This window comes from Cornus florida, unplaced genomic scaffold, assembly GCF_030987335.1.
Source record: "Cornus florida cultivar Cherokee Brave unplaced genomic scaffold, ASM3098733v1 CherokeeBrave_3.0.0_Hap2_Chr02, whole genome shotgun sequence".
Taxonomy (NCBI): Eukaryota; Viridiplantae; Streptophyta; class Magnoliopsida; order Cornales; family Cornaceae; genus Cornus; species Cornus florida.
In genome coordinates, this window is record NW_026775572.1 from 28749665 (window position 1) to 28765788 (window position 16124).

General features: G+C 35.3%; 1 protein-coding gene and 1 long non-coding RNA gene across 2 annotated transcripts; both read left to right on the forward strand.

The window, feature by feature from the left end:
- Window positions 1-2487: 2487 nt before the first annotated feature.
- LOC132294483 (endoglucanase 25-like) lies at window positions 2488-7701 on the forward strand. The gene is made up of 6 exons (XM_059792359.1): window positions 2488-3337; window positions 4283-4593; window positions 4887-5345; window positions 6448-6583; window positions 6679-6851; window positions 6979-7701. The coding sequence occupies exons 1-6, from the start codon at window positions 2959-2961 to the stop codon at window positions 7378-7380; spliced, it is 1860 nt and encodes a 619-aa protein (XP_059648342.1). The 5' UTR covers window positions 2488-2958; the 3' UTR covers window positions 7381-7701.
- A 1316-nt stretch (window positions 7702-9017) lies between these two features.
- LOC132294484 (uncharacterized) lies at window positions 9018-15229 on the forward strand. The gene is made up of 3 exons (XR_009478098.1): window positions 9018-9321; window positions 9435-9931; window positions 13733-15229. It is a non-coding gene; the product is annotated as an uncharacterized LOC132294484 (long non-coding RNA).
- Window positions 15230-16124: the final 895 nt, after the last annotated feature.

Consider the following 16124-nt stretch of genomic DNA (forward strand, 5'->3'; position numbering starts at 1 on the left):
TAATTTCCTTAAAAAAATATATGAATGGGTGATTTTTCTTATTTTATTATTCTATTTTAGTTTTTAAAATTTTTGTTATTTTTCTCTTTCTTTTTTTAAATTTCATTAATTTCCATAAAATTAAATTAAATTTTCTTACTTAAAATTTCATTAATTTCCTTAAAAAAATATAGAACCGGACACTTGTGTGACATATAATGGCCCTCAATACCACACTGTATGATGTTGATCACCTATTTTATTTATTCTTGTATATGGAAAAGGAAGGGTATATATGTCATTTGAATAGTCAAACTAAAGTCAAATGAGGATAAACATGTAATTTTAATTATTAAAGAAATAATTTAGTGAGTCAAACCAAAGTCAAATGGTAAGAATGTCTTTTTACATGTAAAAAGTGGTCTGACACACCTGTCAATTAACTTTAGGGGTGTGAGTGAAAAACGGAGCAAACGTTTGTAATGTGAGTGATAGTTATTTTCAAAAAATATTTTAAACTGATATTTGGCTAAACTACTGGAGGGTTAGTGAAATTATCCCATAATTATATAACTTAGGTTGTGACCTACCGTGACCTCTTTTTAATTTGAAAGTGAGAAAGCATTACTAATTATCACCTTGTGTAATACATTCAATGTTTTGCTACTGAAATGCCCTGATTTTAGGTAGCAACTTTATCTTAACGGAGTCACCTTCGACCAAATTACCGATTGAGATCCCAATTTCCCTTTTTTCCCCCTCTAAACCACCTTACGATCACTGGTTCAGTAAGTAGTTTAAAATTGAAAGCTGATAGGAGGTCACTATAACAAGTTAGATTTTGTGTGGGTGTCTCTATAATTTTGCCCAACTACATTCATTATTTAAAACCACATGGTCTTTTGCATTTCCTTTTCTTCAACTTTCAAACCCCATAACCGATTATCTTTATCCACTTGTTACAAGTTTTGAAGCATCAACCTTACCTAAAGCATTACACTCACACGACATTGATTAGAAAGATTTGTTTTTCTCTCATCCGATGACAATCAGTCTCAATCCTTTCCAATCTCCCCCCACCTAATGTGTTAATAGAGGGTAAATTACAATTATGTCTCGTAAAATATTTTTTAAATGATATATTATTATTATTATTTTTTTTTTTTGTGTTTTGTTCTTGTAAAATATTTAATAAAAAAAATTAAAATTTAACAAAAATAATTTAATCACCAATTTTTAACAAGTTATTTTATAAGTCCCACATGCGGAAAAGTATATTTTACCTAAAAAAAAATATTTTATATTAAAACAAATAGAACCTTACTTCCATTGAGTTTGGACAAATTACATACCCACAAACCGTTCAACATTTATTATACTCAATGACAACTTTAGCATTTTCTTTCCAACAGATCTATTAAACATATTTTATAAAATGTCAAATTTACCCTTCCCTCATATAAATTGTGCTATATGGAGTAATATATTAGTATAATAATATAAGACTTACTTTTTAAGCTCAAAGTCATTTTTTGATGACCGGTGAACTAATTTAAAGAAGATCAAGATAACAAACGACAAATGATTTATTTACTCGTATGTAATATGTCAAATTTTAAAAAGAAATTAGTGTAATTTATCTTTAATAAAATTATTTTAAAAAGAGATTAGTGTAATTTATCTTTAATAAAATTATTTTTTTAAGTTGTATAATAAAGATCAAGATTACAAGTCCATTGAATTCTTTGATTGGTCAATCAGTATCATAAACAAGATTAAATTGATATATAAAATATTTGAAGCATCTGATTTAAATAATCAACTAATTTAAAAATTAGCATGTTCCTATTTTCAGAGGCTTCCTCCCACAAAATCTTTGTTGGTGTATAATAAACTGTACTAGTTGTCACACGTTCTCCAAATTTTAGGTCTTAGTTTTGAATTTTTAATCATATCTCGTTATGAAAATGCATTACCATGATAACAAAGACACTTACATACGAGAATTTTATAAAGGTTGAGAATTTGAATTTCTTTGCAATGAATCTAAGAAATTTTTTTATACATGATAACATCATTCACATAATATATATATATATGATTTAAGTATAAAAATATAATTATAAAAAATATATAATAATTATATCCATGATGTAGATAATTTTTTTAGAGAGCAACAAATATATATATATATATATATATATATATATATATATATCATTTATTCACTTTTTTTTTTTTTTTTTTGACACGTTTATTCACTAATTAGCAGTCAACATTAGCTGGAGCCTTGCAAAGAAGGGAAGGCAATGCTTAACTGAAATATCAATTTTCAGATACTCATAATTATATCAGTATATACAGAGAGAGAGAGAGAGGGTCCAGTGGGGTTATTGGTTAATGAGGTTAGACAGGCTGTCTTTGTCGATTAGTGGTCCTCGTCAGTGTTGTCACCAACCAAAAAGTGTATATTGTTAATTCAACCCAACAACAACTAAAATAATACTAGTGATAATCACTTTAGTCCACAACAGTCTCTACCAGTCCAGCACACAGAGCACACACAATACAAGAACATAAACCCACGTTTTCCTCTTTCCTCTTTCCTCTTTTCTTCAGCCTCCCAATTTCGTGTTCTATCTCTTAGATATCTGACCCTTCAGCTCAAACAACTGCAAAAAATCAACATCAACATTCAACCAAATCATCGTTTTTCTTTGAGATTACAACTTCTTGTTTTTTGATTTTTTGCTTTGATTTTTTGCAACCCCAATTGGGGAATTTGAACCAAACCATCGTTTTTCTTTGAGAGTACAACTTGTTTTTATCTTTTTATTGATGATACCCAATTGAGGAATTTGAACCAAATCGTCGCTTTTCTTTGAGATTACAACTTGTTTCTAGCTTTTTTGCTTCGATTTATTGAAGCCCAATTGAGGAATTCGAAAACCGAATTGAGTGATTTGAAGGGATTGGAAAATGAGTATGTACGGGAGAGATCCGTGGGGTGGGCCGCTGGAGATTAACGCGGCGGACTCCGCGACGGACGACGACCGGAGCCGGAACTTGCAGGACTTCGACAGGGCGGCGCTGTCGCGGCCGTTGGATGAGACCCAGCAGAGCTGGCTGTTGGGACCGGGAGAGCAGAAGAAGAAGAGGTATGTGGATCTGGGTTGTATCATTGTTAGCCGCAAGATCTTTCTTTGGACGGTCGGGGTCATCCTCGCTGCCGGATTGTTAGCAGGGTTCATCACCCTTATCGTCAAGACGGTGCCTCGCCACCACCGTGCTCATCCACCGCCGGACAATTACACGGTTGCTCTCCACAAAGCCCTCATGTTCTTCAACGAACAGCGCTGTAAGTAAACATATATACATGTATGTGTGTGTATATATATATCATATATGTATGGTTCTAAGCTTTCAACTGATGGGTTGTGTTTGTTAAACATATATATTTATATATATAATTATATATGTATGGTTCTCAGATTTCAATTGATGGGTTGTGTTTGTTCTTTTGCTTTGCTTCTATATCAGCTGGCAAATTAGCATTCAGATTTTGAACATTGCATTGGAAAGTTTTGAAATTTTGATCTGATTGACCATTCTGTGCTAGATTTTGCGAGTATATTGCCCATATTTTTGTAATTAAATTATTCACAAACAAAATAATTAATATATTGATTGCAAGTCAAATGTGCAATAGTTAATAAGTTAAATCATTAATATATTGGTAAGTCAACAACAGGAAACAGATGATACTATGATAGATTTTCATAAACTGGTAAGTCTAGTGTGCTTAATGAGCTTGGTATGTAGATCTTCTTGTAAGAGTGCATGCATATATATATATATATATATATATATATATGTAAAGCAACCGCATATAGGTAAAACAAGAACTGAGTTGATAAAGAAATGAGTGAAAATTATTGCTTTATTTGCATACATATAAATACAATTTGTTATTTATACACATACAACTTGTAGTACCCATATATACGTGCCTATATATATATAGAGAGAGATATATTTTCATATGGTTTGAAAATTTGTCATTTACAAGGCATTTCATTAGCAAAATGATATTTTTGGTTCAGCATCCACCAACACATCAGCTCTTCTGATGATTCATGTGAAAAGGTGAATGAAGAAATCAAATAAATGCTTGTTCAATTTACCATTGTAATTTTTTGTTTTTCGCTTTACCAAATTTAATTTCATGTTTTGCTTCTATTCTATTATGGTTGTGTTATTCTTCTCATTCTTTTCTAATTCATAATAATAATGAAAATTACAGCTGGGAAACTTCCAAAGCACAATAATGTCTCATGGAGGGGGAACTCGTGTTTGAAAGATGGAAAGTCTGATTCGTCGTCTGTAATTAAAGATCTGGTGGGCGGCTACTATGATGCTGGAGATGCAATCAAGTTCAACTTCCCTGCATCTTTTGCCATGACCATGTTGAGTTGGAGTGTAATTGAATACAGTGCTAAATATGAAGCTGCTGGAGAGCTCAACCATGTTAAAGAAATAATTAAGTGGGGGACTGATTATTTTCTCAAGACCTTTAATTCTTCTGCTGATACCATAGACAGGGTAGCTGCACAGGTTAGCACTACCAGTCATTTAGCTTTCCCTTATATGTTTTTGTGTTCCTTTGTGTCTTCCATGTAGTACAGAAGTTCTAGACCCAGTGTTTTATATCTATCATGTTATTCAGTTTCTTATATACTTGTTGCAGAAGTTGTCAGCAAATTGTTTGTTCTGTTTACTTTATAGTTTGAATAGGTATTCCTGGTCATTTCTATTTCAATTTTCTTGATCTTGGTGTTTCGGTCGAAAACCAATGTTGATGTCAGTTGAAATCGCTCATGGTTTTGTTGGTTGCTACTGTCTGACAGGTTGGAATAGGTGATACTTCAGGAGGTCCCACTGCTAATGATCACTATTGTTGGATGCGTCCAGAAGACATTGATTACGCACGACCTGTATATGAGTGTCATAGTTGCTCAGACCTCGCTGCAGAGATGGCTGCTGCTTTAGCTGCTGCATCCATTGTTTTTAAGGACAACAAGGCCTACTCACAGAAACTTGTCCATGGTGCTAGAACCCTTTTTAAGTTTTCCAGGGATCAAAGAGGCAGATACAGTGCAGGTGGTGCAGATGCTGCAAAGTTCTATAATTCCACTAGTTACTGGGATGAGTTTGTGTGGGGTGGAGCTTGGCTGTATTATGCCACTGGGAATTCTTCCTATCTCACACTTGCTACTACTCGTGGAATTGCCAAACATGCTGGTATCTTTTGGGGAAGCATAGATTCTAGTGTATTTAGCTGGGACAATAAGCTTGCTGGAGCTCAAGTAAGTGAAGTTGAATATTATCTTCCCAAGTCATGTTATCATTGAACCATTCATCTTTTATCTTCTTGATTGATTCATTAGAAGGTGCATGTGCATGCCAAGCCATTATTTGAATTTGTTGATTGCTCTGTTTGTTCAGAGTTAAGTGCAAGAATGTGTTTTCCAACTCATTGATGCTTGTTACATCAATGTGTTTGCCCGTGCATGTGTGGGGTATTTCTATGTGATTGTTCTTACGTGTTTCATTTGGTTTTAAGGTTCTCTCAACATTCGTAGGAACTGAATCTACATCATTATTCCACTCAGTTATTTGCTTTCCAAGTACTGCTATATGCTATATGTTTGGAAACGTGTGATTCTTCACTTTATACCTTCAGCAAATAATCCCATTGCATGGTTTGAACTGTATATGACTGTGATTTAGGGAAGCTACTAACTCGCACATGTTTGGTATGGTATCATGGTTACCCAAGATTAGTTAGACGATTACTTTGGAAGTTCTAATAATAAAAGATGGTGAAGGAGTAACCTGGTATTGGATTTAGTAGCACAACTATGTAAGTGGTCTCTGTATTTTTGTGCTTCTCTAACTCCTAACTATAAATCTATTATCAATGCAGTGTGTTATATATTATATTTTTTTAATTTTATTTTTGGTGGGGAGGTGGCGGGATTTTAAAAAATATGCACTTATTTGAACTTTGTGGTGATACTGAAAATTCCCTGAAGGGTTGACAATGTTCAAGGCCTATTTTTCTTTTGTTTACTTTTTCAGAACTCCTCCCCCCTTTTCTATTCCTCTCTGTGTCCTATCTCATTTAGTGTTTTTTTGTTACAATTTTATAATCCGTCCATCATTTTATATAATTTGAGTAACTTTAGTGATATAAAAATTATAGCCTTAATGACGCATTGCCAATGATGAGCTGTTGAAAATTTTAATTAATTATCATAATATTTGTGCTTAGAATGATCAGTAGCTGCCTCAACTGACATTTTAATTGAAGCAGGTAGAGTTATAAAATTGAAGCACCTAATTATTCAGTTTTGCATGTACTATACCCAGTTCATTACTTGTATAATCTTTGTTACTTGTGTTTAGGTGCTTCTGAGCCGTTTGAGATTGTTCTTGAGTCCGGGGTATCCATACGAAGAAATGTTAAAAACGTATCACAACCAGACCAGTGTAGTCATGTGCCAATACCTACCATATTTTACAAGTTTTAATAGAACGAAAGGTATGGCAGCTCCATGTTATAGCCCCCATGGGGTTGAATGTACTTTTTACGTGAATATAGAAATTCAGTGTAATTGTTCTGGGGACATTTTGCAGGAGGCTTGATCCAATTAAACCATGGAAGGCCACAGCCTCTTCAATATGTGGTAAATGCAGCCTTCTTGGCTACCCTGTACAGTGATTATCTTGATGCAGCAGATACACCTGGATGGTACTGTGGTCCCAATTTTTACTCAACAGACGTCCTACGTAAATTTGCCGAGACCCAGGTATTTGAGACCTTGATTCTCTTTCATCAGTTGCTTGATGGGGCTGCTATTTGATTTGATCTTATTATTCCTCTTCTTTTTCTTTTTTGGCCGCTAAATGTTCTCCTTTGCTCCTGGGTTTTGTCAGATTGACTACATCCTTGGTAAAAATCCCCGGGGGATGAGTTATGTTGTGGGTTTCGGTAATCACTATCCAAAACACGTCCACCATAGAGGTGCATCAATCCCTAAGAACAAGATCAAGTACAACTGTAAAGGGGGATGGAAATGGCGGGACACCCACAAGCCAAATCCGAATACACTTGTAGGAGCCTTGGTTGCTGGCCCTGACAAGCATGATGGTTTCCACGATGTGCGTACTAACTACAATTACACGGAGCCTACCCTTGCAGGCAATGCTGGTTTAGTTGCAGCCCTCGTTGCTCTGTCAGGTGACAAGACTACTAAGATTGACAAGAACACCATATTCTCTGCAGTTCCACCGATGTTTCCAACTCCGCCACCTCCACCGGCACCTTGGAAACCATGAGAACTGAAAGCAGTTGAGCCCCTATCATTTCATTTGAAATTGGGGGTAGGTGATTTTGCTGCAAAAGTAGTTTTTTGACTCCACAATATGCAGGCAAAGTATATATAGGAAGATGAATATGATGAGAAGCACCGTGAACATGGCTGGGCTGGGCTTGGACTAGGAACTTGAACTGGCTTGACAAGTTGTGGGTGTCTGAACATGTCTTATGATTTAGAATTTGTGATATAAATAGTATGTATGTATTAAATTAAATATGTATTATTTGAAAAACTGATGAACGATCTTAATTGGGTTACATAAAATTTAACATTTTGTCTAGTGACTGTGATTTTGTTTTACTTTCGTCATTTTAAGATGGTAAGAAATGCAGGGTCCCCTGGTTAGAGTGGGAAGATTCAGATGATGTTCAAATACCATTTTAAGAAGGTAAGAAATGGCAAGTCTTGAGATCTCATAATGGCTAACCGAGTTTTGTTCTGGTATGGAGTGTCTTATTCCATATCAACGGGTCTGGCCGCATAGATTTATAATTTTGTTTATGATCTTTCATTCATTTCTATCATAAACTATTTTTTTTTTTTTTTCTTATTTATTTGCTTTTTAAAACTGTTCTTACTATTTCTTTTACATTTTTTTTTTCTCATCTTTTTGTAACAAATCTTTTTATTTTTCTAGTTTGTGTATGTATTGGTTTGCATTTAAAATGTTCGGTATATTTTCTCTTATTTATTCGCTAATAGGTGTCACATTTAATTCTCCCTCATACACTGATTCAAAAGGTTGAAAATTTAGTGGAACCAAAACTAATATATGAAGTGTAAATTTAAAAAACAAGAAGATAAAATTCCTATAATAATTCAAGGCCAGAATATTACTCAAAATAATTAATGTTGATACACAGGATCCATTACACAATAATAGGATGAGTGATTGGTGACTGATGACATTAGTAGTATAATTGGATGAGTGGGCTGTTTAATTTATCATAATTCATAATAGAGGTGAGTGTATTTTGTATTTAAAAATGCAACTCAGGAGGGTTAAAGGTTAAACCTAAGGTATAAAACCTTTTATTAAACATGGTTGAACATATTATTTTTTTAATTAATTAATTACAATAAAACAAGATATAAATAGAAATTTTTGAAAAAAAAAAAAAAGAGGTTGATTGTGATTACAAGGACATATAATATGTTTTAACATCATAAAGTCAAATTCTAATTAAAAACTCAGGCTCGGGCCTAGGCCCAACAAAAATGATTGCAAAAATCCATGAAAAGTTGGGTTGAGTTCCGACTTCCAATTTACCCACCCAAATTGAAACAGCTAACTCAACTTTAATTTGACGCAAAACAGGGCAAGAGAGTATACTTAGGACTACAAATGAACCAAGAGGTTCATGACAGCTCAGGCTCATTCGTTAGGTAAACGAACCGAATTCGAGCTCAATTTTTAGGCTCGTTTAATAAATGAGTCGAGCTCGAGTAGTGTTGGGTTCGATTCGTATAGACTCCTGAACAAGCTCACATTAATAAAAGGCCCATTACTAGTATTATTTTCACTTAAAAGATTTTAGCCCATATGAGAATAAATTTGGCCCAAAATTATATCATTTCATTAACAATGCCCAAAGAGAGAATTCTAAGCTCAGCAAAATAAGATTCATCTCAGCCCTTAACTTTTAATCCATCTGAACCGTTGCTTTGCTACAGTTGAAGTGTGAGAAAAAAAAAAACCCTATTTTCGGATATGGGCACAATTAAACCCATCGTGTGCAGCGGCGGCATGGCATCTTCAGCTTCACTGTACAACTCGCCGGCAGCCCTCCACAATCGGTACCACACTCTCTTTCTAACGGATCCCTCCACATATGATACAACTCTCTCCTCTCTAATGGATCGTAAGGTCAAATATCTGTAAATGGAGTAGATAAACCTTGTAAGTTTGAGTTCATTTTAAAATTTAGTCTGTTTTTCTTCTTTCTTTCTTGTTGGACATGGAGATCAGATTTAATCAAAGAGATCATGGTGTTTTCTTGATTTGGTGATCAGTGGTGATGTAATCGAGCCCGAAACAGGCCGAGCCCGAGCTTGTAGAAACCTTACCGATCCCGATCCCGATCCCGAAATGGCTAGCCGAAGCTCGCCCGAGCCGAGCATCTCTGGAAATGATGATCCAAGCCCGAGCAATCCAAAGCTCGCCTCGGTTCGGTTCGTTTGCAGCCGTAAGTAGAGTGAGTAGAGCAAAGAGAGAGACAGTGACAGAAGAGTGATCTTTGTACTCAAGAACTGAGTGTGTTGTGTAAGGTAGGTCTTCCAATTTTTTGGTATCAAAGCGAATGGGAAGTAAATTGGATGGGACGGAAGTCCCTATCATCGGCAGCGACTCCGTCAAGTGCCCTCGAAGTCTCTGTCCCTTCCACTCCTCTTTGGCGATCACCCATAGCTGCTGATCCTACTCCTGCTTTGCAGCTGCCGTTCTTCGCCCCTCCCAACCCAGACGCCGCCTCCTGCTCCGTTATCGGAAACCCTCCTACCTATCTCATTTGGTACTATTTATTTCTCTCTCTCATAGATATATATACACGAATGTGTATAGTCGCATTTATGTAATTGAATTGTGTTTTGAGTTCTTTGATTTCTGCATTACCTTTGCTTTCACCAATTTATGCAAACTATTTGGTAGTAACAATCACAGTTCAATATGATATTCCACTTCTGTATTATAGGCATTACCCTATATTACGGGTTTGTTGTTTGGATTTGATAGAAAGGTCCGTCTCATTGTGATGATCACAATTTGCATCACAAAGAATAGTTTCAACCCCACGTACGATAACTGCAATTACCAGCAAATCACAAATATTGGTTAAACCAGAACTAAGACTTAAGACTTCAAGGAAGTAACCATGAGGACTTACCATTTGAGCAACCCTGTTCCCTTACATATTAGCCTATTAGGTTAAGATGATGACTCTATAATTTTATACTCCGAATACTACTCATTGTCATGGATTTAAATAGATGTTAGATTGTGAAATTTAATCATATATCGTTTGAAGCTGAACACATCAATTTAGCTCTGACACCATCTACTATTATACTAAGTTTCCTTCCCTTCTCTCTTTTTCCCACCCTTTATTCTCTCCCCCTTGGATGGCCTACATTTGGCCAATGGATGTGGATTGGTGTCATCACACATGGCAGTGGCATGTTATGGGCCTATTTGGCGGCAATTTTATTTTGTTATGTTGTTGCCAAATTGGTGAAAAATAGAAACAAATGGCGGAAGTATGTTTGGTAACGTTTTGCACGGTACAGCTGCCGCATCTGCTTCAGAAAACGCCACATGTTTGAGATTTCCGTGCCAAATAAAGAATGTAATAATGACTAAACTAAATTAAGACTTTCTTAAGAGCTAGCTGGGTGAGTGTAATCTCTTAGTTTGAATCCAGTTAAGAGTCTAGAGTATGGAAGAGTGTTGTTCCCAGTTGGATAGAGAGAAAGAGATGTAGTCTGTGTGTGTGTGTGAGAGAGACAGGGAGGGAGGAACTGAGATGTTGATGGAAAAGGAAAGATGGAGATCTCATCGATCTGTACTTCGGGTTGTTGCTGGTGGCAATTGCCATTTTTGGAGGTGGACCGATGGGACATTTAGAGAGAGACGGGGAGAGAGATTGTGTGTGGCAAGAGATGTATCTGTCGGGCATAATCCTTTTTATAAGACATCGTTTACGTGCACAGTATTGAAGCTAATTGTCCCTCTGTGTTTTGAATTGTACAATGTAAAAAAGGCGAAAGAACCATTTTCTTGGATCCAAATTTACACGTGCTTTGGTTTGTTTTGTGGTGAAGCAATGCACTTAACTGTTGTTTTTGTTGCCAATTTTACTGTAGGAGTCGTTTCGCAACAAAACAACACAACCCGAAATGAGCCCTATATTATTTTGTTACCCCTTTCCTTTTGTTAATTTTTTCATAGAGATATGTTGCTAATTTCATCTTCTTCTTTTTTTATTTTTTTATTGCATGATAATTTGTGGCTGGTTAGTCCAATTTGGATTTAAATAGGAAATCCATGTTGAATTCATTATGGGGTCATTTGGCAATCACTTCCATTTTTTCGTTTCAATTTCATATTAAGTACAAACAATGTTTTTGTTGTGCCGAAACATGTTTGGTAACTTACATAATTTACATTAGATAAAAAAAAAAACAATAGATAAACATGTGCAATAGTTAGCCTTTTTCTTATGAGTTGACAATCCTCTTCACTATAATTTTGTTCTGCCATGTTCGGTGAGATGATGGGGATGTCAATATGGCAGGTCACCTCATACTCGCCCCTCAGAGGAAAATCAATTCCCAAACCCGTTCCACCTGGCATGGGAGTTGGGGCAGGTTCTTGGCACTATGCATACTTCTTTTTCTTTTTGTAAAAAAGGAAAAGAAAATCAAACTTGATTACTTTTTTGATAAATTTTTAGAAAAATCTGATTATAAACAAATACTTAACGGTCATAATCACAAACTTTCTTAGCTTTGAAGTTAAAACTTTTGAATTATCTTCAAACTTAAAATTTTAAGTTATCTTGAAAAGCAATGAAAACAATTCCTTGGGGGGTGTCAGGTGTGTGAGTATCAACTAGGGAAAAAAAAAAAAAAAAGCAATGAAAAGAAAAAGGCTCTAACGAACATTCTTGGAACGAGTTAAACTAACATCCCTAGATGATGCACCATAGTAGTGGCTGCCTCATTATTATGGTTCGAGTTTGTTATTCCTTATTGACTTATCAAAAAAAAAAAAAAAAATGTTTGTTATTCCTTATTGATTAATCTGAAATTCTTCAACAACATTCTTCACTCACTACATTATATAAGCTTGTATCCAAAAAAATTCTTAAGCAGTTGATGTAACCACAACTTGTTTCTTATTTTGCCAAGTCATTTAAATTACACATTTGCACAATGAATACAGTGTCCAATTGTAGGTTTCATTCTAGGTATGTGCAGACCATGTAAATTAGGTTATAATATCCTCTTACAAGGGGAGACTTGAGGTTTTGTAGAATAATGGTCAAAACTAAGCTGCCATTTATTGATTCAAGGATCGAGAATTTGGTCTCCTTAATTGATTCTTAAGTTAACGACTTAGAAGTTTTGTTATGTATTTCTAGAAAAATACATAAATAAAATAAATAAATAAATATATATATATATATATATATATATGATAAGTAATTATCATAGACCTTAGGTTTGAAAAATATTTCCATTCATGCATGTCCTAAGTCTGTGATATTTATGAGAGATTACTCATCATGGAACTTCTTAGGGTTTCAATTGATGTTTATTTTATACACTTATTCTATTTCCTTAGATTACTTGTTTGCATTTCTTTCCCCTTACAAGATTGATGCAGACATACAAATGTTGTTTGGTCTAACTTTCAAACTAAGGTTCTTTCCATATTTTATTGAAAGTCTATTCCTCTATTATTCGGACAAGTGATATTAGGTAGAAGAAGATGCTTGTTTGTTTAGCAACCGAAAGAATGACTCTCTGATCCATAGCCCTCTGGTATAATTAATGGTTCATTTGTGTGGTTTTCTTTTAGTAATTCTTAGAAAATTTTGGAAAATGTCCATAGTTTAAATATCTTTTGCCTCAAGGGTCCAATCATGAACATCAAGGATTCTATCCAAACACCAAATCCTCCGAGCTTGAGGTATCTTTCATAGCAGTTTAATAAGTGTTTAATCTCTTATCTCGGGAGGCTGTAAGCATATGGTCCTTTTAATCTCCTATCTCAAGAGGCTCTAAGGATTTTATCCAAACACCACCTACTTATTATGCACAACAATATTTGTGAAATATGCAAAATGTGGCCATGCCCTAGGATTCACTGCCATTACAATTATATATGGTATCTATGTACAAGGTACACAAACATATGTATCTACCAATGTATATATTTAGGTAAACATTTTTGTGATTTAATCATCAAGTACATAGAGATGATATGAGCATTAAGATTCTAAATTTGAAGAATTTCTTTAGAAGCACTTCTTGTGACATCGTATTCACCTTTTTGTCAATCAAATAGGTGTCAGAAAACACACTTTGTTTTTTATTTATTAGAATGTCCCTATCTTAGTTAAAGATATTCATTTGGAGCTTATTCTCATGGCTTTTTTTTTTTTTTTTTGGTTCCTTTTCCTTTCCACACCAGTTTCGATAATACAAAAATCAATGTTAAAATGGAGTCTATTTCTTCAGCAAAAAGCACAAAAACATGTTAAAATGGAAGTCATTGATCGTACTAACAGTCTGCTCATATCTTCATGCAGAGCAGTCAGCATAAAAGAATGCACATGGCACAAATTGGGAATTCTGAACATGGAGAAGTAAATATAGGCGAGAATTTTGAACATGAAGAGAATATTGGCGAGAATTTTGAACAGGAAGAGCAGAATATAGGCAAGAATTCTGAACAGGAAGAAGAGAATGTAGGAATCTGGAATCAACTGAGAAATCCGTGTAAAGTCTAAGTGTTCTTTGTTGTCGTGTGTTTTATCTTCTGCTGTGTTCTGGCCCTCTTCCTTGGGTTTCTTATTTTGTGGTTGTGATTGATTGGACTCGTCTTTGTGTTCTGCATCTTGTCTAGTGGTACAACTGAATTTACATAAGGAAAATAAGCATCCTCCCGATTCAAATCCGTGCTTATAAATCTGATCTCTCGACGCCTCATATGATAGGCATACAATGAATTGCCTATGAGAATATTAATTTCATCATTTTTTATACCAGGCAATACACGGCACGGTTCACCTCTTGCCCCAATGCTCCAATTTCTTCAAGATTTATGCGGCATCCCAACTTCAGTCTCATACATTCCTCTATTCTGAGTAGGCAATCATTTTCTACACGGCTAACATGAATGTAGCACGGTAGGTTCTCCAATGCTGTGAGAGTTCCACGATAGGTTCTCCAATGTTCACGGATTTATTTCTCTGCCACTCACTGGGGAAGTTGGAACTCTCACAACATTGGAGCTCCTACCGTGCTACATTCATGTTAGCCGTGTAGAAAATGATTGCCGACTCAGAATCTTTGTTAGTGAAAGAAGAGAGGAAGGTATGAGACTGAAGTTGGAATGCTGCATAAACCTTGAAGAAATTGGGGAAAGAGGTGTACCGTGCAGTGTATTGTTTGGGATAAAAATGATGAAATTAATATTCTCATAGGCAATTCATTGTGTGCCTATCATACGAGGCGTCGAGAGATCAGAATTATAAGCACGGATTTGAATCGTGAGGATGCTTATTTTCCTTATGTAAATTCAGTTGTATCATTCAACAAGATGCAGAACACAAAGACGAGTCCAATCAATCACAACCACAAAATAAGAAACCCAAGGAAGAGGGCCAGAAGATAAAACACAACGAAATTGCCAAGAAGTTCGAAAAAAACACAAAGAGGCCAATAATGATGAACTTTGAGGAGGATTCCTACATAACTTTCATCAGTTAGCTACTTGAGGAGGATTCCTACACGCACGATGATTTTCAGGAGGGTGATAACTTTCATCAGTTAGCTCTTGTTGTCCAGGATTATTGCGCCAAGAAGCTGAACAAGTCCCATCCCTTATTTTTCTATGGCATTCTAATTTTTGTTGTGGATTTATGGTTCCTAACATTAGCTTATTCCCTGACTGTGATTTGTAATTTTACTTTTTTGTTTGTTCTCTTTCATATGGCTTTTCAACTCTGAAACTGAGTCCCGCACATTAAGTGCAGGACTTGTATGAGGAACTTCTTAATGATACAAACCCAAAGGTCACGACATCTTCTGCTTTTTTATTTCATTTGAATGATACCATATCTGTGTACAACCAAGCCTTTGGCTCAAGTAGTATCTCCTTCTCCTTCCACACGGTGGGTTGATGGTTGCAACTCTGTTAGGCTTGAACTGGTCACCTCCGAACCTTTAGCGTGCATAGGTAAGTTTGGTTGGGTCTGGTTGGAGACCAACCCAACTTGACTTTGGATGGTTTTTGGTTTCTCTCTCATTTCAAGGAATTTTAGGGCTTGGGGGTTTTATTAAATAATTGTGGCTCTACCGCTCTAGTGTGAAACTGTGGGGGAAAAAATAGAATAAAGTGGTCTATCAGTTCTTTTGTGGATATCCCACAATAGATGTACAAAGATAAAAATTCGATGTACAAAGATAATTTCAAAAATACCCTTCTTCGGTGGATACAAATGGATTAATTAATGTGAATAATGGTTTTGGGTTACACTAAGTGCCAATGCACCGACTGCTTGTTTCCGTAGGGTTGGAATTTCTAAGATGAAATACTTTATGTGGATAGGAAATATTTGATGTATTGTACATATAAGTTGTTGATTTGGAAGTTGAGTTTATTTGGCAATTACATTGGTTGCTTCTTTATACTTTTTTGTTTTCTAATCTAAATACGAATCCTTGACACCTTCTCTCTCTCTATGTGTATATATAACTTAGCCACAACACTTGTCTCCAAACCAAGGCAAACTTGGCTTAGCTTGTTTACTGCATTTCAAGATTTGGCCTAACCCCTAAGAGTGAATTCGTATACTTTGTCTAAACTAAACTTTTAATAGGGCATTTTGGTCATTTCACATCATATTTGATAGGTTAAATGGGTGTTTTCAGCAATTAAATGGGTAAGTAGGTCATTTCAGTAGGTATCAGGTTGTA

Coding starts and splice junctions, on each gene's coding strand:
- LOC132294483 (XM_059792359.1), top strand. CDS start 2,959: ATGAGTATGTACGGGAGAGATCCGTGGGGTGGGCCGCTGGAGATTAAC. Junction 4,594..4,886: donor TAGACAGGGTAGCTGCACAG/GTTAGCACTACC, acceptor ACTGTCTGACAG/GTTGGAATAGGTGATACTTC. Junction 6,852..6,978: donor GTAAATTTGCCGAGACCCAG/GTATTTGAGACC, acceptor GGGTTTTGTCAG/ATTGACTACATCCTTGGTAA.